The 22,178-nt window shown below is 45.3% G+C and overlaps 1 protein-coding gene across 4 annotated transcripts in view; it reads right to left on the bottom strand.

The window, feature by feature from the left end:
- Positions 1 to 4,049: 4,049 nt before the first annotated feature.
- The window catches only part of TNR (tenascin R), a 418,990-nt gene continuing 400,861 nt past the window's right edge, over positions 4,050 to 22,178 (bottom strand). For all 4 annotated transcript variants that reach the window (XM_025396562.1, XM_025396589.1, XM_025396580.1 and 1 more), the window contains 5 exons: positions 18,507 to 18,658; positions 16,682 to 16,778; positions 11,229 to 11,390; positions 5,157 to 5,320; positions 4,050 to 4,289 (listed from right to left, as the gene is read on the bottom strand). In XM_025396562.1, the coding sequence (XP_025252347.1) occupies positions 4,170 to 4,289; positions 5,157 to 5,320; positions 11,229 to 11,390; positions 16,682 to 16,778; positions 18,507 to 18,658 (695 nt within the window). In that variant the 3' untranslated portion in view covers positions 4,050 to 4,169. The remainder of the gene's footprint in view (positions 4,290 to 5,156; positions 5,321 to 11,228; positions 11,391 to 16,681; positions 16,779 to 18,506; positions 18,659 to 22,178) is intronic.

The following is a 22,178-nucleotide window of genomic DNA, read 5'->3' as shown; positions in this document are numbered from 1 at the left end:
ACACCCATAGCTTGGTGTATCCAGTGTTCTTGCACACTCCATCTTTTCTCCAGAGGAAAGGACAAAGAGGAACTCACAAACTCTTTCCCGACTGATGCTTTTACAAGAGCTCTTTGAAAAGATCCCACAATGACCTTTTGTCCCTTAATCTACAGCTCTGCTCTGGGACTGGATTTGAAAAGTAAAAATGTGATTAGGATTGTTTGGTTTGGCACTGAGCTCAATGGCAACCATGGTTCTTTAGGTCTGGCTTTGAAATATCAGGGTGCTGGTTGGTTCTCAGGTGGAAGGAAGTGGGGCGTTAGGAGTCTTACCACTTCATGAGTAGTAGAGGGGTAAGTCGGTAGGTGAGGGACAGGTGGATTCAAACATTTGTAGATGTTTACTTGGCATTTCCTTGCTGCCATATGCTGTTGTTGTTCTTTTACAAATCAATCCCCCATACAAATCAGCTGGCCACTTTTCCTGGGTCCTGGTTCTGCTTTCCTGAAAAACTGGAGACCTTTCTCAACCCCACTGACGTTTCACACAGGGTTTCAGGAGGTGACTGCCACCTTGTGGCCACACTTAGTAAGTCCCCGTCCACCAGTTCACTCTGGTCTCAAGGTCAGCAGTTTTCCATAGACTTGTCGTTCTTGCCACCTCTTCTACACCTGACCCCTTCACCTTCTAGAAATAACCCTGGTGAATGTGTGTTTGATATGTTGGAAACTATCTTTTTATGATGGAGAAACGCATAAAAGGGAAACTGCCTGGACCTTGGGTCTAGACAGTGAATCTGTTGCAGTCATTGGTGGTGGTTTTGGTTTTGGGTTTAAATACGTATCCTGATGTGTCTGCCGTCAAACAGCCTCTGAGAAGGGTCTACCTCGATTCCTTCTGAGTCCCTTGAGGGAAACTGGTGTGCATAGGGTGGGTGCTTTGTGAGTATTGCTTACTGGATTTACCTTTGGGAAAAGCAGTTGTGCTTGGAGGAGCAGGATAAGCAGGAATCAGTAAGGAAAGTTAAGAGCGTTGAGTCAAGTTGACCATAGACCTTGGGAAGAGAGTGGGGCACAGTGTCTTTTAAACATGGTGAAAACTCATGAGAAAATCACTCTACTTAATAAAAGGAATCTATAAATCCTTTTATAGAGGGTTGAATAAGCTGATCTTTGAAGTCTCTTTCTTGCTTCAAAATAAAGCTATGCAATGCCGCTGGTACTATTTGTAAAAATGTTCCATAATGTAGAATGGTTTCAATAAAAGGAAGATTTTGGTTTCCACTGATGTTTCTTGACTTTCACCTGAATTGACAACACATAATCTTTTTCCATTTCAACTTCCTTGATGAAGTGGGCTGTGCTGTCACCACCCAGGTACCTGGGCTCTGTTTTTATGGACAAAAAGAGTTCAGCCTCTTACTCGGCATGATCTTTTCTGCAATATTCGTGTGTGTGTGTGTGTGTGTGTGTGTGTTTGTATGTTTTACTTATGACTCTTGAATCAATCTCTTTCTTTTCTTTCTCTCCCTTCCTTTTCTTTCCCTCCCTGCCTTCCTGCCTTCCTTTCTTCCTTCCTCATGAAACAGGGATTCTAGTGAATTTTCATTACCTAATTGTGCTCTCTCACCATGCCAATTTCTACTCAGGTTTTCAGATCACAGATTAGCATCATTGACTGTCAAAACTGAAAGGGAAATTAGAATTCATTCTAGTCTAATCTGTCATCTGACAGATGAAGAAGCTGCGGCCCAGAGAGGTGAAACAACCCAGCTGATGTCACATGGCTAAGATGACAGCTGTTGGCCTGTACCTTGGCCCTCAAGTTTCCCATTAAATGTGCTTCCTACTATTTATTGTTGCCCTATCTCTAGGTAAGTCTTATGTAATTTACATGTTTGTTGAAAGGATCTGTTTCTGTTTTTTCCTCCTCCCAGTTTGTTGAAGCCCATGGTGAACTGAGAAATGGAAGTGGCGCCTAGGGTTTTCAGGGTATGCCTGTCACATCCACACCACAGCAGTGGACAAAGCCTAGGAGCCTGTGGCAAGGAAAGCGCCTCCAGTCAACGGCGGCTGACTGCATCCCCATGAGGTCCGAGGCATGATGGTCGGCCCAAGGGACTGCTCATCCTGGCTCTCAAAACTTGGTAAGAGTGAGAATGTTTCCATTAGAAAATTGCCAACACTCAGGCTCATCCAGTAACTGGTTGGCAAAGGTACACATTTCCCTGGTCAGACAAACATAGGCACTACAGAAAATGGTGCTGGGCCCTGAGAAATGGGAGAGGAAAGGGAGAAGACAGCTCAGAAAACTGGGCATGGATTTGGGCAGATGTTGCAGGGATGGTTGCTAATATTTGATTTGGAGGAGAAATTGAAGGGTCATGGCTTCTAGAGCCTCTAGCTCTCTTGGGCTTAAGAATCAAATCATGCTAGTGAAGACAGCGCATCTCATAAAATGGGAAGTAGGCCCACAGTTATCACCTATTCACCTTTGAATTTCTGGATGTAATTTCCTTTGGCTGTTGTCATTTTCCCTTCCCAAGGCAGAATAATAAAAGAAGATAGAAAGGCTTCTCATGATCTCACCTCATTAAGGAGGTCTTTCCTGTTTCCTACAGGACCAAAAAAGAAAAAAAAAAAATTCAACCTCTTTCCAGGATTATCAGTCAGGGGATAGCTCTCTGGGCATATACCATCTTCTTCTGACTCTTATTAAACCACCTACACTAAGGATGGCTTGGGTGAAGACAGATATGAGGCCTTCGGTTTGCAATTCATGAAAAAAAATCTGTGACAAATAGGACCAGAAATGGAGAAAACAGGGCTAGGGAAGATCTGTGTTTCCCGTGGAAACTATAATCTCTACGGCAGTGCCCTGATTTTGACTTCTTCAGTCCTTTCCTCAATGCCTGATCTAAAAGTGCTAAAAACTACAACCATCTCCCCCTCCTACCTTTGCAGAAAGTAACTGTCTGTCTGACCTGAGGGTGGGGGCAGTGGCTGATGACTCACAGGCACATTGCCACTGTGCCACCCAGGGCCAGGAGCAGGCAATGCCTTGGGAACCAGATTCCAAAATTCTGGTTGGGTTTGTGAGGCTCTGGGGTCTAAGACAGGATGGAATTAGGCAAAAGGCTCCGTCAGGGCCAGAAAAGGGCCACTGTTCTTGAAAGGTAACAGGACATGTGGCTGGTATAGTAGGAGTGTCAGAAGATGAGAATCTTTGGCCCATTATAAAGGACTTGGGGCCAGGTGCAGTGGCTGTAGCTTGTAATCCCAGCATTTTGGGAGGCAGAGGTGGGAGGATTGTTCGAGGCCAGGAGTTTGTGACCAGCCTGGGCAACATAGCGAGACCCCATCCCTACAAAAAATAAAAGAAAAATCAGCCAGGTATGGTGGCTCATGCCTGTAGTCCCAGCTACTCAAGAGGCTGAGGTGAGAGGATCATTTAAGCTCAGGAAGTCGAGGCTGTAGTGAGCTGAGATTGCACCACTGCACTCCAGCCTGAGCAAGAGTGAGATACTGTTAAGAGAGAAAGAAGAAGGGAGAGAGGGAGGGAAGGAAGGAAGGAGGGAAGGAGGGAAGGAAGGAGGGAAGGAGGGAAGGAGGGAAGCAAGGAGGGAAGGAGGGAAGGAGGGAAGGAAGGAAGGAAGGAAGGAAGGAAGGAAAGAAGGAAGGAAGGGAAAAGAACCTGGGTTGCTGGGATGGGGTACAGTTGATCTGTTTCCTCTTAAGGGGAATTGTTGGCAAACCTCTCTTGCTGAGGCTCTTTCTTGTGGGCCTATGTGAGAACGTGGCCATGTCAGGCTGTGACAAAATCACAAATACCTGGAAGGTGGAGGACATCTCGGAAGAAGGGTAGAAAAAGGTATGTGCCTGTCACCATAACAATCTGCACTTTGAATTGGCCCTTTAAGAAAACTTCCTACATCTCCTCCTTGGTGGGAAAGGAGGTAAAGGTTGAGGAGGACTGGGTAGGAGGGAGAATGGAGACTGAGGGTCAGGCTCCAGGGCAGCAGAAACCAAGAGCAGATGGTAGCCAACGGATTCCTGCCACAACCCTGCTTCCTTCACATACTCTTAATATGTGGCAAAACACATTGCTATTACCCTCCCCCCTTGTTTCATATTATAAAATACAAACAAATGACAGAGAAGATTGGTTGGCTCGCAGCCACCCACTGCTCAGAACTGTAAGGACTGCCGTTTTCTTCCTGCCATGAGACGGTGACTGTAGGGGCGCATCTTCATTTCCACAAAGGGGATGGAGAACTCATGTCCTTTCCAGTGGTACCAGTTGATGCCCTGGGTGTGAGAAAGAAAAGCATGTCAGGTCATCCCCCACCATGGAACACCCCACTTCATAAAAAGGATAATTATGGAAACAGGGAATCCACAATGTGGGGTTAGCTATTTTCAGCTAACATGAAGCTTCGAGGCCGAGTTCCCAAGAAAGTGAAAGGGGCAGAGTCTCTTTCCAGCTTTCTCCTTAAATGTGCTGCTGGCGTGGGTCTTTCCAGGGAGCATGTTGCAGGTCATTCCTCATTGCCAGCTTTGTTCTTGGCTTCCAGGAGTGGCATGCACCAGGAGAATAACTGTGTTTGACTGCTCACTCCTAGTGGGAGACTTAGGCGGTTTCTACCTAGGGTGACAAACCCTTTTGGTTTGCCCAGAACTGAGGGGTTTCCCTGATGTGGGCTGTTTCAGTGTTAACACTTAGAAAGTCTAGTTGGTCCTGCTGGTCTCCCTGTCACCCAGCCCAGTCTATAAATTTGTGGTCTCTGATAGGGAAAGATTGTCCAGTTCAGACTGGTATTTTCAATCTCTATCTTCCTGGGACTGTTTTTAGGGTAAAGTTGAGCCTGTGAAGCTGTCCTCAGAACTGATAAGCTTTCTTCATGGGATCGTCTGGATAAGGGAATGAAAGGGAACTTGACTGGGTATCAAGGGCTTCTCTGGGTGAGTTCTGGCTCCTGGGTCCTTTCCTTTCCTTCCTCTGGCTTCTACTCTGTCCTGATCTTATCCTATTGTCTGCATTACTTTTCTCAAGACTCCAAATATTTCTTTTTAAAGGGAAATGAAGGACTCGCGTGTGCCTTTAAAACATAAAGCTAAGGGAGCATGGGTTCCACAGCTTGGGCTTATTCACAGCAGAGGTGGAGCATCACTTACCTGACTGTGCCTGGACTCCCCGTACTTCCCATTGAGGTTGGTCCGGTGGCAGTTCTTATACCACCACGCTCCCTTGTATGACATGGCACAGTTGGTCACTGCAACATCATTGTCTCTATCCTCTGTAGAGAAAGGGCGTCCTTGATGATAGCTGAGGGAGTCCCCTGCAAAAAAGATACATTCATGAGACTCTCCCATTTGTCACTGCTTTATCAGGATTTTCTGGACATTTGACCCACTTCCAGCAAACCTGGCTTCCACTTATGGAGCCTTCCACTTACCTTTTCATTTCCACCCAGTTTTTCAGCATGGCTCTACCGAACTCTTAATTCACCTTACCCCCAGGGCCAACCACTTCCATGCTACAATCTCCAACCAACTTCCTAATCCCTTCGACCACTTTTGCTGAGAACTTTCGCCACTTAGCCCCATCTCATTGCCCACCCCGCCCCCAACCCTCAGCTGTTTCCTCCAGGCCTGCACTGGGACATGGGCCACTCATGGTTCCTCCTGTCTTCAGAGAAGATGGCGATGAGCCAGGCAGACTTGGGCCATTCTGGGTCACCACCATGCAGCTTCAGCCTGGCTTCTCCCTGCCTCACCAGGCCTGTTCAGATGACACCCAAGAACCCACATTCTGAACTTGAGGCCACATGGGAAGAGGGACATCAGCAAATTAGAGTTCCCATTCATAAGAAATAGGATGATGAAAAAACCATAACCATGTCAAAGGAGAAGTGCTTGGGACATCTGGGCTGTATCTTGGGGAAGAGCGGACTTGAAGAGGGACACATAGCCTGTGATCACCGTCACCAAATATTTGATGGGCTATTGAGAAAAAAATTAAATACATTCTGTGGGGAAGTATGAGGATTAGTAGGTGGTGACAACATTTTTGCAGCCAACAGACACATGAAAAAATGCTCATCACTGGGCATCAGAGAAATGCAAATCAAAACCACAATGAGATACCATCTCACACCAGTTAGAATGGCGATCATTAAAAAGTCAGTAAACAACAGGTGCTGGAGAGGATGTGGAGAAATAGGAACACTTTTACACTGTTGGTGGAACTGTAAACTAGTGCAACCATTGTGGAAGACAGTGTGGTGATTCCTCAAGGATCTAGAAATAGAAATACCATTTGACCCAGCCATCCCATTACTGGGTATATACCCAAAGGATTGTAAATCATGATGCTATAAAGACACATGGACACGTGTGTTTATTGCGGCACTATTCACAATAGCAAAAACTTGGAACCAACCCAAATGTCCAGCAGTGATAGACTGAATTAAGAAAATGTGGCACATATACACCATGGAATACTATGCAGCCATAAAAAAGGATGAGTTCATGTCCTTTGTAGGGACACGGATGAAGCTGGAAACCATCATTCTGAGCAAACTATTGCAAGGAGAGAAAAACAAACACCACATGTTCTCACTCATAGGTGGGAACTGAACAATGAGAACACTTGGACACAGGGTGGGGAACATCACACAATGGGGCCTGTCATGGGGTAGGGGGAGCGGGGAGGGATAGCATTAGGAGATACAACTAATGTAAATGACGAGTTAATGGGTGCAGCACACCAACATGGCACATGTATACATATGTAACAAACCTGCACGTTGTGCACATGTACCCTAGAACTTAAAGTATAATAATAAAAAAAGAGGCATATTTAGGCTAAATATACAAGGAGAAATTCCCTAAATATTAGAGGTGTTCACAAGTGGAATAGACTGCTTAAAGAGGTGGTGAGATTTCTATTCTGAGGGGCAAACAGAGGCTGCGTATTCTCTTTTGGGGATATTGTGCAGGGGGCTCAGGTAAATTGTGTATTTAAGGTGAGGGATCAGACTATAATTAAATTATAATAATTGATAAGACTTTTAGCAGGATCAGGATTTGTGGCTAGGGATGTTGTGGAGGGGGCTCATGCTATTTATTGAATGAAAGAAGTCTTGGGTGCTTTTGAGCTTGCTTTAAGCAAGGAGAGACCTATTCTGATTCTGTGGCTTCTGAGTCTAGGCTCACAGTGGCCACTCAATGCCTCCAATGCTTCCCGCCACAACTTAACTCTCAAGAGGTTGATCTTTATTTTATAGGGAAAGCTGACGCCCTCACTGGGGAGGCCCTAACTCAACATGTCATGATCTTTATCCCGTCTTCTTTGTCTTCCCCTTCCAGTCTCCAGGGACTCAGATTTTATGCCCATCTAGAGTTAACCCCACCATCTACAACTCCCTCTTTCCCATCTCTTCCAGATCCTGGAAAAGTTAAAACATGTTGCTTACTTTTTCTTTTTTCTTTTATTTATTTTTATTTTCATTTATTTATTTTTTGTGTGTGAGATAGAGTCTTGCTCTGTCACCCAGGTTGGAGTGCAGTGGCACAATCTTGGCTCACTGCAATCTCTGCCTCCCAGGTTCAAGAGATTCTCCTGCCTCAGCCTCTTGAGTAGCTGGGATTACAGGTGTACGCCACTACACCTAGCTAATTTTTGTATTTTTAGTAGAGACGGGGTTTCACCATGTTGGCCAGGATGGTCTCGATCTCTTGACCTCATGATCTGCCCACTTCGGCCTCCCAAAGTGCTAGGATTACAGGCGTGAGCCTGGCCCTTTTCTTCTATCTTTTTTTTTTTTTTTTTTTTTTTAAATTTTCACCTCCTCTCACCCTAAGTCACATTCGTATCTTTTGTCTTAAAAATTATTAGATTAATCTTACTTCTTAATGATTATTTCTTTCACCATCAGTTCCTTGATTATGCGGTCTCCACTCACATCCTATCTTCTCACTCCCTGCCTCTCCCTCTGTCATCTAGAATTTGTCCTCATTATTCCCCTGGAGCAGTTCTCTCCAGCTTCCACTCTGAGGTTGCCTTCCACTGTGGCAGACATGCTCCCAATGTTGGTCTTTACATCCTCCCAAAGCCTGGCTCCCCTTCCCATTTCTGCCTCATATAGCCACCTTATATGTTTAACACATTAAGTCCTGGTTTCTGTCTCTCAAACCACTGTTCAGATTTATAATACCTTTTTCTTAATTCGCAACGTTAGTCAAGACTCCTACTATCTCCCATTAGGACCAATGCAGCAGCCGCCAGCCGCTCTATGTTCTTCGCTTGGACTTACTTTATCCTGTTCGTGGCTGTCACAGGGATCTTCCTAAACCCCGCTTCTATTTTTCTTCTTGGGACCTACAATGGCCCTCCATTGCTACCATGTGAAGACTGAATTCCTCTGCTCCTTGATTTTCCAGCTTCTGTATCTGGTTCTACCTGCCTCACCAATCTTCTCTATTCCTCCTGAATTTACACTTTGCCCTGCTCTGCCAGTCCCTTCACAGCCTCCCCTCCTCCACAGCATCTGCTCCTTCTGTAACTTCCAGGGTTTGTTTTCCTTACTATGGGAATCGCGGTTGAATGCAGCTGCCTTTATGATGCCACCCTCCACCACCCAGACTCCCCTTCCACGAACACCCCTTAAACTAGAAATGAGAGGCCAGGCACGGTGGCTCATGCCTATAATCCCAGCACTTTGGGAGGCCGAGGTGGGTGGATCACCTCAGGACAGGAGTTCGAGACCAGCCTGGCCAGCATGGCAAAACCCCATCTCTACTAAAAACACAAAAATTAGCTGGGCGTGGTGGTGTGTGCCTGTACTCCCCGCTACTCGGGAGGCTGAAGCAGGAGAATTGCTTGAACCTGGGAGGCGGAGGTTGCAGTGAGCCAAGATCAAGCCACTGCACACCAGCCTGGGTGAAAGAGTGAGACTCTGTCTCAAAAACACAAAAACAAAAACAAAAAAAGCTAGAACTGAGTACCACTGATTGTGTGATGAGTTATTTCCTGTTTCTTTTTTAAAACTAGACATTTAGTTTTTGTAAAGGCCATGTTTTATGCTTCTATTGAGTCCCCACAACTTGCACAATAAACTTTTAGGAGCTGCTCAACAACCTCTGATTGATAACTTAGTTTGGAATTTTCAGTTCTGATCCAAGCAGCGTCCTAGAAACTTGAATGTTTGCAGCCTTGGGAAATGAGGAACAGGAGAAAAGGCTGAACTTGGATCGGAGGCCCTGGAGATGGGTTGATTCAGAAGGCCAGCAAAAATGAGAAACTACTAAAGATAAGGTACAGGAGAATTGGGCGATATTAAATGCCAGAAGAGAGGGGATGGGCTCTTCCTCCCCAGAAACCTGATCTAGAAAGAACAACCATTGTGTGATGTTGCCTAGAGAGGATGGCAGCCTAACGAAGCCCAACTTTTCAACTTTTGAAGAAGATGAACTGAATATTCGAGGTGAGAGATAAGACCCTAATTAGCTGATGATGAACAGCCAAACTGTTGGCAGGATCTCCCCCTGAGACATGAGAGTAGCATGCAGTCCACCTGTTCTGGCCTCCATAGGCCCCGAAGCAAGACAGAGCTGGAACAGAGGGAGCAAGGGCCAGGCCCAAGAAAGGCAAATGAAAGCACAGGGGGATGAAGAGGAGGGAGGGAGGGAGTGGGTGCTATAGGGAAGTTGGAAGGCTGGCTTCTTTTCCTATAGGAGAAATCAGAATGGCTTTTCTACAGGCACAATTCTAATCTTAGAAGTGAATAGCATCAGGTGATTTTTTAAATGATTTAGTCTGGCATCTTGTTTAATATGCTCCGTTTCAATGGCTGTTTTATGCCCAAAGTGTGTCAAATTGGGCCTTTTGTTGGGGGCACTTCAGGCTGATGTCATTGCTGTTGGAAATGATCTCAGATGTGAGCATGAGAAAGGAAAGCATGTCTTCTCTTTGGAGTATCTGGCTGAAAAGAGAAATACTTGAACAGATTCAGTAACTGGAAGGACAACACCCTAATTCTCTTCTTAATTTCAAGAGTCATAAAAATGTTGCTAAAATTACACACCAGCATTTAACCCTAAAATTGGTGTTAATGAAAGGGCCAATAATTCCAAGTATCAAACATTAGAATATTTGAAAAATCAGGTTTTATGAAATGTGTTATAATAGAACACAGGAAACAGATTGGCAAAGCCCAAGAAGCAGACTGGATGTTATGTTCTGAAAAAACTACTAATGCAACCAAGCTCGATGAGATGGTTGTTCTGCTTGGTAGAAATAATATAAAATTTTACACAGAAAACCTGACCATCTATGTGATTCTTGCAGAGGAATGAAAAGGAACATGGCCAATGAGGAACAGGTAAGTGGCATCATTTGCTCCTTGACCAGGTGTTAGCATGACCGCTGATGGCCAGGGTGGGGTGTTGGGGGCATCTCAGAGACGGGCGACATCTGTATGATTTGCACTAATTCAAAGATAGTTTTCCTGGATGTCATTGCATGGGAGATTTCTACCCAGACAGTGGATGATTCTGCTCTCACTGCGTAAGAGCCCATAGTGACTAATCTAAACAAGCAAAACAATCCTTCTTCGTCTTCACACTGCATCTTTTTTAAACTTTAAAAGCGGCCGGGCGCGGTGGCTCAAACGCCTGTAATCCCAGCACTTTGGGAGGCCGAGGCGGGCGGATCACAAGGTCAGGAGATCGAGACCACGGTGAAACCCCGTCTCTACTAAAAATACAAAAAATTAGCCGGGCGCGGTTGTGGGCGCCTGTAGTCCCAGCTACTCGGGAGGCTGAGGCAGGAGAATGGCGTGAACCCAGGAGGCGGAGCTTGCAGTGAGCCGAGATCGCGCCACTGCACTCCAGCCTGGGCGACAGAGCGAGACTCCGTCTCAAAAAAAAAAAAAAAAACAAAAAACTTTAAAAGCACATTCACTCTACTGGTCTCATTTTTTTCTGACTACTCAGGGCAGGCATCCTTATTACAATTTTCCAGATGGTGAAACTGAAGTCCTGCAAAGTTGCTTTTAGGTGAGTGGTCAGGGAGAGCTGGGACCACTGCCAGTGGTTCCGAGTGGCATGGCCCTTCTCCCTGGCCAGCAGTGAATGCAGGAACTCTGTGGGTGCTGCTGCTTCCTGAGGCAGCTGAGGCCTAGAATCTGGGGGCTCTTGTCCCATGCCCACCGCCCGTGGGGTCTGCTCAGGAGCCATAGGTACCCGCAGTGCCGTTGTAGCTTCCTATGCGGAGTTTGTACAGGTTTCTGTTGTCCTCGACAGAGAACCTGTCGTAGGAGGCGAAGGCGGCCTCCTGGCCATCACGCATATCCACGCGCAGCTCATAGCGGCCCTGGGATGTGATCCTGTGTATGTTGTCCAGCCCTGTGGAGAAGAGCAGAAAATGCACTGAGACCGGCCCCCAGCAGCTTTGGAAAATGGGAGGGAAATGCGTCTGTGGCCTCAAAACATGTTACAGGGAAGAGGAGGGGACTCCAGATTGCTTTTGCTCTTGGTGCTTCACAGGTTGCTATCAAGGGGACCCTACCAGACTCTGAATTTCTTCCTGCAAAGAGGACAGTCCAGGTCTGCTGATGGGTTTCCAAAACAGGAAACTCAGGGGTTCTAATATCTCCTTTTGACCCAGTAACTGACAAGCCCTGAGCCTCAGGATTCCTGGCCCCATCCCCTCTCACCTCCTCTGCCAAACCATGGTACTAGAAGAAAATTACAAGAGGTATTACATGGGTGTGAGTCCTTGGGCATGAGTGATCAAAAGCGTGAGGTGAAAACATTGATTAGAGGAGTTCAGAGCATCTAGAACATCTTAACATCTCCTGGTAGCATGCAGGAAGGGCTCTGTCGACCTTTCCTCACACTGCTTCTCCTGCCCCCAGCCTAGGCTTCCTGGGGCTCCATAGCCAGGTCATAGAATATTATTCTCTGCCTCCTGACTCCAGTCCCTTTCTCTCTAATCTGCCTACTACATTTGCACTGCTACCTTTCCACTGGCCTTTTCAGCCAGTTACCCTCATTCATCTGCTTCCTCCTTTGCCTCTAAGCTTCCCAGGCCTTGGTCTAATAGATTCTTGTAAGGTGCAAACCTTTGTAAGTCCCCGAGTTAGGCAGAGTCCAGATCCCCCTTCGTGATATGGTGATATATATTTTCTTTCTTTTCTTTCCTTTTTTTTTCTTTTTTTTTTTTTTTCTTTTTTCTTTTGAGACAGAATCTCACTCTGTTGCCAGGCTGGAGTGCAGTGACACAATCTTGGCTCACTGCAAGCTCCACCTCCCAGGTTCACACCATTCTCCTGCCTCAACCTCCCAAGTAGCTGGAACTACAGGTGCCCACCACCACGCCCGGCTCATTTTTTGTATTTTTAGTAAAGATGAGGTTTCACTGTGTTAGCCAGGATGGTCTTGATCTCCTGACCTCATGATCCGCCCACCTCGGCCTCTCAAAGTGCTGGGATTACAGGTGTGAGCCACTGCACCTGGCCAATATTTTCTTATTTACATTTTCTTGCTTGCTTGTCATGATTAGCCATGCCCTGGGACTCTCCAATTTTGATCTACCTGCCCAAACTTTGAACCATTCATCTTGTGTTGCTGGTAATTTCTCTGAGTCTTAAGTTTTATCTGCTTACTGAACTAGAGTCCCCTTGCTTTGCTGTGATATCTGATATCTATTTGAGTATGCCATGATTTAGAATCAAACAATTGCAGAGACTGAAGGGAATTTAGTGGTTACTCAGGCCAGTCTCTTTGTTTTGCAGAAGAAGAAGCTGAAGTCCAAGAGCGGTGAAATGATTGGCTGAAGGCCATCCAGGTCTTTTGGCTTTCCTGTCCCATTTGAGACTTAGAGCTTTCCTTGATTATAAGTCAAGGGCTGTTTGACTGCTCTTTGCTGTTGGCTGAGTTGCTAAGCCACAACTTACCCTAGACGTGTGCTTGTGCAGATGTAGTAGATGCTGATGGTGCCTTGCTGTGATGCCTTTAATTGGCAGATAGATCCATCCCCCAAGCTGCTACAAGTGTTGGCTGTTAGCAACTTGCAGCTGCTTTCTTCTTGGAAAATTGCCCTTGACCAAATGGGAGTCACTTCATCCTGGAAGCTAAGCTGTTTTCCCCATGCCATGGAGCAGACCTCCATCAATGACTGATGTGGAGGGGTACAAAAGCTTGGCCTCCTTGCCTAAGTGGTGACCAGCTCTGAGGAGCAATTCATGCTCCCAAGCTTCCCTAGGGATCACACTGAAGGGAGTCTCCAGCCAAAACCACATTTTTGTAGTTTTCTTTGCCCTATTTTGGTTCCCCCATTTCCTTCTCCCTGGTGAACTCCCCCAGTAAGTCACTTGAACAAGAATTCCTGTTTCGATCTCTGTTTCTAGAGAACCCCATATAGGACATAAACTATGGGTCATAGTGTTATCCCCAACCTGAGTATTGCTCCCAAACTACACTGCACCAGGCCTAGCCTCTTCAAGAGCCCTCCCTGTCTCCCTCTTACCTACATCATCAAGTGAAGACTTCTGTTTCTGATTGTTAAGTTCCCTACTTGCCTCTATTCAACCCACTCACCTCATTGTTTTCTTTCCCTCACTTGCACCTTTTCTCTCAGTGGATGGGTTTCCTCCCTGGCCTCGGTTTGCAGTTATCAGAAGAATTCCTGCCTTCCCTCCTTTTCATCATTTTCCTCCCTTCATTCTTCTGACTGACTCATTCCTCAGTGCCTTCTCTAGGAAGCTGGTCTCTTCCTTCTTTGAATATCTGTGGCCTTCTTTTCAGTGGTTCATAGGTTAGGACAGTGTTTCCCAGTGTGGATGGCATCTCTGATGACATGAGATATATAAGGCACTAAGTAGCCTTCAATAATAAGAAGAAAGGTATTTCCAGATTTAATCTCAGTCTTTTGTAATAGATCAAGGAGATACCTTAACCCTGATCCTAACCTTCACTCACAATCTCAGTTTGGTTCTAGTATTTTAGTGGTTTGTTTAGCATGAAAAGCATGAAACACTTCCTAATCTCCATTTTTAACACCATCACCACTGCCAGCAACAACAGGCTTGGAGTACCTGTATTTAACTGTTACTTAATACTATTAATATAGTTTTCTTTTAATTGCATTTATTTTTGAGGCTTTTTTATTTATGACACATGATAACTAGCTTTCTATTTTTGGCAATGCTATAACATTTCTTTTAAAAATATATTTAATTAAAGAGTAATCTATAGAAATTTTAAGTGCATGATAGTTTATGTATTTCAGAAAATATGACACAAATTGTGAAAGTGGTATACAGCTGCTCAGCTTTGGGAAACGTGAGTCCTGTCCTGTCTGCTTATGGATGTATTGATTCATGGGTATTACACTTGTCTCCTAAGTTGCTTGCTGATGCTTTGAAGGTAAGAATATTTTTCAATTTGTTTGACTTTTATGTCAATGTTTTTGTGTGGCATTTACCTTATGTTTTTATTGTCTGTATCAGCAAACACAAATCTGTGGATTTAAAATGCATTCAATTGATTCTGATCATTGATTGATTTATTGATTATCTACATTTTAGGTACCTACTGTCTCCCAGGCACTGTCATAGGTATATAGGTAATAGACTTAAAAGATAAATAAGAGGTGGTCCCAGCCCTCAATGAAGCGCACATAGCAGAGACAGATGGGAAGTAAAATGGACACTATGATCTGTACCAGACAAGAAGGAGTGGCCACTTCTCCCACAGGCAATGAGGGAGAAAACTGGTGAGGACTGGCTCTGTGGAGGAGAAGGTGCTTAGCTGTGTCTCTGAATATACACAGATGGCACTCACCACACAAGGCATGTGGGGAAAGGAGGACTGTTGGCTAGGAGTGCTCCTGGCAGAGGAAGCATCGGTAGTTGTGCATATGTGGAGTTTGGTGTTGGAGAGGAGTGAGGGGAAGAGCAGGTGAGGTACTTAGGGTGTAGAGGAGGCTTCAGAGGCAGGTAAGAGAGGGCCTGTACTTTGGCTAAGGCATTGAGCCTTCTCCTGGTGGTAATGTGGAGTCATTGAAAAGTTTTACAAAGGGGATTAGCCGTCACTCATGTTTGGGGTGTGAGGAAGATCATTCTAGTGGTCATGAACCCACCTTTGCAAAGATCATGACAGTGAGAGAAGTCTAGCTTGGCTGACTCCATCTTGGTCCTGGCCTCACTGGCTGGCTGCCCTCCTCACTCATTTCTGGGCATAGGCCAAGCTAACCATGGGAGGAATTCAGTTTATAGTTTAATTTTAAAGCAAGGATGATAATAGTCCCTCCCTAAAACTGCTCTCCTCCTTTTTCAGGGACTGAAACTACCTTTGTAAGACTAATGAAAGGCCAAGAGATTAGGATTACGGGAGGGACCTGAGTTCTGCTAAACTGTAGGCATAGTTTCTATAATCCCTTACTGCTCAGGGTCATGTGGCCAGAGATTTGTGACTTTTCCAGTTGCTCCTATAGATAACAGCACTATTGCAGATTGGTCTTTTGAGATGTTTTTCAGACTTTTGCATTCAGGCAACCAAGTGACCCCACCTGGACCAATGACACATGACTCAACTGGGCCTGCCTCCCCCAACTAAATGCAGACTCAGTGCACGAGGAACATTTTCCACAATCCTATGATTTCATCCCCAACCAGTTGGCAGTACCCATTCCCTAACCCCCTGCCCACCAAATTATCCATAAAAACCCTAGCTTCTGAGTTTTTGGAGAGATTGATTTGTGTAATAACTCCAGTCCTTCCACTTGGTGGCCTTGTGTTAATTAAACTCTTTCTTTACTGCAATAATGCTGTCTCAGAGAATTGGGTTTATCTGTGCAAAAGGCAAGAAGAACCTGTTGGGTGATTATAGCCATGTGGACAATGGGGTGGTCCTAGAAGCAGAGAGGCCGTTAAGAAGCTTGTTATCTAGGCATCCAGGAGAAGATGGTGAGAGGAGATAGTGGCAGGGAAGACAGAGAGGAGACCACAAATATGGAACTTGACAATTAATCTTTTCCTCTACCTCCCTTTTTCCATCACTATGAAAATCTAACTAAGAGGGGGACACAGGTCATAATAAATGGACCACCTTCCAGAACTTGGCACCACCACCATCTGCCTGGCTTGGATGTGTGTTTACCATCTCACGCCAGTTTGGTTCTTGATCTATATTTCCTGCCAGTGTCAGACCTCTAGGAAATTGTCAGTCACCTCTAATGCCACTTTCATTTTTTTCCCTTTTCCTTCCCAGGTCAGGTAATAACATTCCCCAAGGAACTAAGTGGAGTGGCTGGCCTTATTTCTCCCCTGACCTGCAGGCTGGCTGGCTGGTTGCCTTGCTTCTGGGAAATGGCCAGGCAGCCTGTTGCTCCCTGTGCCCCTTCCCCACCAGGCAGCTCATTCCCTTTGTAGTAGCCTCATGTCAAAACCCATCAGAACAAGAGACTATTAATGAGGATGGGAAGAGACAGAGAAAAGAGGAAAACACCACAGTAAGATAAAAACAGATCAATAGTGAAGCTAAACAGAGCAAGAGGTTCTGAAAGCAATTCAGGAGCTGTCAGTTTCTCAACAAACACAGGGTTTCTGATAATCTCAGATGGACACAAAAAGGAGAGAGATGGACAAAAAGCCAGAGAAGCACATCAAGGGAAAGCAATAAGGAGGCTTTACCCAGCCAGAACTCATCCTCCAGGTTCCCGAAGCCAACACGGTAATCAGCCCATTTCCGGAAAAAATCAGTTTGGCCATTCTGCCGCCTCTGAAATACCTATGAAGGAAAGAAAAAAAAAAAAAGAAAAACCCAAGGAGATGCTAGGGAAAATAAACTGTGATAAGTAAAATTGATATAACTGGGTTTTAAATTGATATAACTGGGTTTTATATCTGCAATGACAAAGATGTCCAAATAAGGAACATTTCAGAGCAGAGCTCAGTATTTACACAGCAATTTTTGTAGGAGATGCTCAGAACACTTCTCTTGAAGTGTAGAGGCCCCTGATGAATAGGCTCCAGTGTGATGTTGACACTAATTTGCACCCCTGCAATGTAGAAAGGACTCAGGATACATATCAAGCCCTAAATATCAGGGGAAATAGGCTTGGCTCTCAAATGAATCTTTTGCACTACAGAGTGCAGTAGAAAGCATTTCTCACCAAAAGAATAGGACCTACTTCAAATCAGCTAGTAACTGTCATCGTCCTATTGCAGGCAAAGCAATACTGCATATCATTCACTTTCTGAGCTGTTTAAGTGCTTATTTTATTTAACCTCCAATATATCAACCTTGGCTTCAATTTCCAATTATGCTTTAAGAAGGAGGTGCAAATACGTCAGAAACATAAAAGAAAATGTCTCCCAAGAGTAGCTGTTATGAGCACATCACCATTCAAAACCTACCCGTTTTGCACCAGGAAACATCCAGCACTGTTAGCAGAGTGAGAGAGGGAATCCGAAGAAGGGTGGAGGGGCTGGTTTTCCATCCTAAAGCGATTTGGCTAATATTGGGCTGCTTTAGGGCCAGGCAGTGGGAACTCCCGGCTGCCCCGACAGGCTTGCATTAAGGAGGCTGCCCTTATTTTCCCTCACTCTGTATTGCCCTATCAGGCATGGGAGGAGGGTGGTGACAGGAAACAGTGTCTCTCTTTTCCTGACCACTGGTGCTCCCTGAAGGTTGTGATGGCTCTGGGGAAGAACCAGGGAGACCCCGGGAAGAATGGGGAAGGGGAGTCAGCTATCCATGTTTGGGCCCTCTCTGCTTTCCCATACGCAATCCTCAATTGGAGGCTTCTGACCATCTCTCTGTGGCAGTAATCACCTCCTCATACAGAAATACTTTTCTTCCACTGCCTTTTTGTTTGTTTTTGTTTTGTTTTTTGAGTCTTACTCACTCTGTCACCCAGGCTACAATACAGTGGCATGGTCTCGTCTCACTACAACCTCCACCCCCCGGGTTCAAGTGATTCCCCTGCCTCAGCCTCCTGAGTAGCTGGGACTACAGGCATGCGCCACTGTGCCCAGCTAATTTTTGTATTTTTAGTAGAGATACAGGGTTTTGCCATGTTGGCCAGGCTGGTCTTGAACTCCTGGCCTCAAGTCATCCACCCTCCTTGGCTTCCCAAAGTGCTGGGATTACAGGAATGAGCCTCTCTGCCCGGTACCTCCACTACTTTATTATAGATGCATTTCTCAGCAGGCAAGAACCTTGGGCCCAACAGAGCTGCTACTGCCTTTCCCCAGCACCCTCCTGCTTAACTGTCCTTTCTTCCTCCTCCTTCTGTAAGGACAGATATAGTTATTCCTTTCCCTGCCTGGCCAGACATATGATTGAACTGCTGAACGAGGGCCTTGAGGGCAATGAGGAGCCCCAAGATGGACATGTGGGGCGTGATAAAAGGATGGCCAGAAGGATGGTGAAGTTGGCTTGGCAGGTGCTGAGCTAGGTAGACTAGAACACTGAGGATACTTCCGTGCAAGGAGAGCAGCCGCCTGTACTTACAATCCAGCCGCCCCCGTCGGTGGTCATATCACAGTACACTTGTAACTTCTGGCTCAGCTCCCCATTGAGGAAGATGGGGTAAACCCCACTCAAAGTGTCTCCATTCATCAAATGCTGGGCACAGTCTTGAGGATGAGGGAACACCCGGCCCCCTGCAAGGAAAATAGACAATGTCCAGAAAAGATTCTTTCTCTCACTTTGCATAAGAGCTCCTTGGATCATAGAAGGTCTTAGCAGGCCTCCTGGTACATCATCAATAGCTGCAAGAAATCCTCAGTGGAGCTCAAGGTGTGAATGTGGGGACTTGGCACCCTCTTGAATTTCCCTTCCTCAACTGTTGTTAGACTTATCAGACAACATACAATTTCATGGGATCTGAGGACTAAAGGGCTGAGTTTATGGTCTAGCTCCACCAGTTACCTATTTATTTGACTTTAAGTAAATCAATTGGGCATCAGTTTTCTTATCAGTAAAATGAGGATAATAAAAATCTCCCCCTTGAAGGGCAAAGATGTGTTAATGCAGCTAGTGATTGGTTACTCAGGCAATGATTACAGATGCATGGGCCAAAATAAATCACTGCAGGCTCCACCTTTCAAAAGGATGAGAGGCATCTGAGCAAAGCTTTCTATCATCTTTACAGTAGCCATTAAGGAATGCCCAAACAAGCTCGGCATTAGCAAGAAGATGAATTATCTATTCCTTGTACAAAACCATCTCCTGACTGGACTAAACAATCAAGTGGCCATGCTTTACAGTTCAGTTTAAGTTTAAGGAGAGGGCAGGGGAAGTAAATTGCAGCTCATCTTTCAGAGAGAACAGCCCAATTTGTAGAACAATATCTAATTAGCTGAAAGAGGAGTTTAAATCCTGTGTCTTGAAGAGCTTAGCTTCAGGGCAAATTTTAATGCTGACCAGGAAAGCGAAGCAGCAGAAAGCCCACCGGAGGAGCTTTTCTGGACTGCAGGAGCTGCTAGAGCAAGCTAAAGGCAGAGCTTGCTGTGTGGGAAAGGGTGGTTTGGGTGCTCTGTAAATAGAATGATCTTCTGGGTTAACGAAGAGCATGCTGCGATTGATCTAGTTCTGCATCCTTGATGTTGCAGTCAAGAAGAGAGGCTGGGGAGGGACAGCACGTGTCAGTTACTGCAGTGTCCCCTAGTGGCAGAACCGGTGCACTACAGGTGTGACATAGGGCCCGCTGATGAGTCTGAGTAAGTGACAGCACAACGCCACCCACGGATGGCAACATAGCAACCTCACTGAAAGCCCTGATCATCTCAGACCCCATTACAGATCACCAGTGAAGCCTCCTATGTCAGGAAGAGGTGGTTGGAGTCGGTTTATGGAAGGCCCCCCGGAGATGTGTTAACTGACCCCCCCGCACCAGGACTGCCCGTCAACTTGCTGCCACCGCCCTCCCCACCCCGCCCCTGTCGAGGGCGCACCCACCTAACATAGTTTAGAACAAAGGCATTGCCTACTGCAGGCATGGTTATACCAGGGAATGACAATATATTTCTATAGAACCTGTCCTTTACCAGGTGTTTTTATTTCCATTTAATTCTTGCAAGAAACTTGAGAGGAACGCAGATTGGTATAGATATACTTATTTTACAGAGAAGGAAACTGCACTTAGAGAGATTACATGACTCAGATTGCTAGAACTCACATTTTCAGATGGGTTAAGTGCTCTTTGCACCCTACTAAAGCAGGAAATATAGTGTATGATAGAATTTACTGAAGATAGAAATCTATGCATGCAGCAAAGGATTAATTAATACCTGCATTTATCTTACAAGCAAAAAGACCCCAAAGATTAAAGATCTCAAAAACTTCTATGTTCAGATCAAATATCCATACCCTCTCAAACTGATTTCTTTAATAGCTGCAGAAAAGCTAACTGTCATCTGCAGCGTGTCCTAGAACTCTTCACAGTTCCTGATCCCACCTACCCCTAGAGGCTACAGTTACATTTCAGGAGACAGGTGTGAGCTGTCTCTGTCCCCTCTCCCTGCTGCTTTATGAGTACTGCCATTTTCTCCTGGCTTCCTGGTCATTCTTGACCTGGCCTCTGGAGCATCCAGCCTGTGTGCCTTTCTTTCTCCTCTTTCCTCTCACTGAGTTTCTCATTTTAGAAGATCCGCAATTGATGCCCTTGGTCTTTAGCTTACTCCTAAGGTATGCACTAATAGCCCTTTTTCCTGAAGAAAGGTTTCTTCATTCAATAAACTCAGCTTCTTGAAGGAGCCAGAACCCCAAATTTCTTTCCAATATCAATGTATCCCCAACAAAACATCTCCCCACAAATCTCAAAATGACAGTCTCATACAAATACACATATAAATCCAAACCTCAGAATGGGGAAAGACATGATCTCATGCAGGCTTCTTCATATTGATGATGTAGGTTGATTTAATATTTATATTAGAGATACTTTTTAAAGGCTCAAACATATTAGTTGCTTTAAAGCTAGACTTACAGACAAATACAGTAAACTGAGATGACTTGGAGAAGGGGAGTTTTGAATACCTGAATGGCTATCATAAAAGAGTGATTCATTTTTTAAAGTTAGAAAATAAGAATAAAATTATCTGAAGAAAAAAGTGTTTTCTAAGGGGTGCCAAAACACTGGATGGGATAAAATCCCAGATTACACCCTGGGAGAGGAAGGACCACGCTTTCTTCCTTCCAGGCCGGCAGTGATCTTGTTGGTTGGGAGGGAGGCTCCCCAGATGTGCATGAGGCAATGAAGCATGGTTGCTGGGTGTGCTTGCCTTCCCTTTGACAAATTGCAAGGCCATTTGGTTGTTTATAGATTCTGTTTGCTGTGATTTAGTCTGTGGCATTAACGTAAAGACAAGAAGCATTTTGCTCACACAGACTATCAAGAGCAGCAACCTGGGATTTTTGCATCTTCGGAACTTGGAGAAGACACCACATTTACAGCAAAACCATTCCTTTTCAACCCACTCTGGCCTGCAACTCTAATCCTTGTCCAAAATATTATTCCTTTTTTGCAGACAAGAGAAGGCAGAGGCTCACTAATAGTTCTCAGACTGGGATCTTATTAAAATTGAGATTCCTGGTTTCCATAGCAGATTCACTGAATCAGAATATCAGGGGGTGGCACAGGGAATCAGTGTTTTACTGAAGCTTCTCAGACAAGTCTGAAGACCAGCTGGATTTGAACCCACTCTTTGTCTGGCACACTTTCCTCTTCTCTAGAGGCCAAGAGGTGGAAATGGCAAACTGAGCAATGCCTCGGAGGTCTGTGTTCTCTGCCCAGATCTCTGTGGCTGGGTGGATAAATACTATAGATTGAATCTCTGTCTCTCCCCCACTCGCCCCCTTTCCTCCTCTTTCCCTTTCCCAGTAGGTATGTCTTGAGTGGGCTGGTTCCAAGAATTAGATTGAGTGTTGCAGGAAGGAGAGGGGATAAGAGATTGTATTTAGCCTTGAGTCTAAGCTTTGTGTTCTAGTTTTTATTGTTTTGTTCTGCTTTGGGGGTTATTGGAGTTTGGCTTAGCTGATAATAAAGAACACACTGGTTCCTGCTCTGCTGTATTCAGTGTGAATGTACTGGGGCTTCATACATTTTAGGAGACTGTCAGGGCAAATTTCAGGCATTCCTAGCTCTCTGGATGTCATACCATTTAATATTATCAGAAACTC

This window comes from Theropithecus gelada, chromosome 1, assembly GCF_003255815.1.
Source record: "Theropithecus gelada isolate Dixy chromosome 1, Tgel_1.0, whole genome shotgun sequence".
NCBI lineage: Eukaryota > Metazoa > Chordata > Mammalia > Primates > Cercopithecidae > Theropithecus > Theropithecus gelada.
This window is presented reverse-complemented; position numbering and strand designations above follow the sequence as displayed.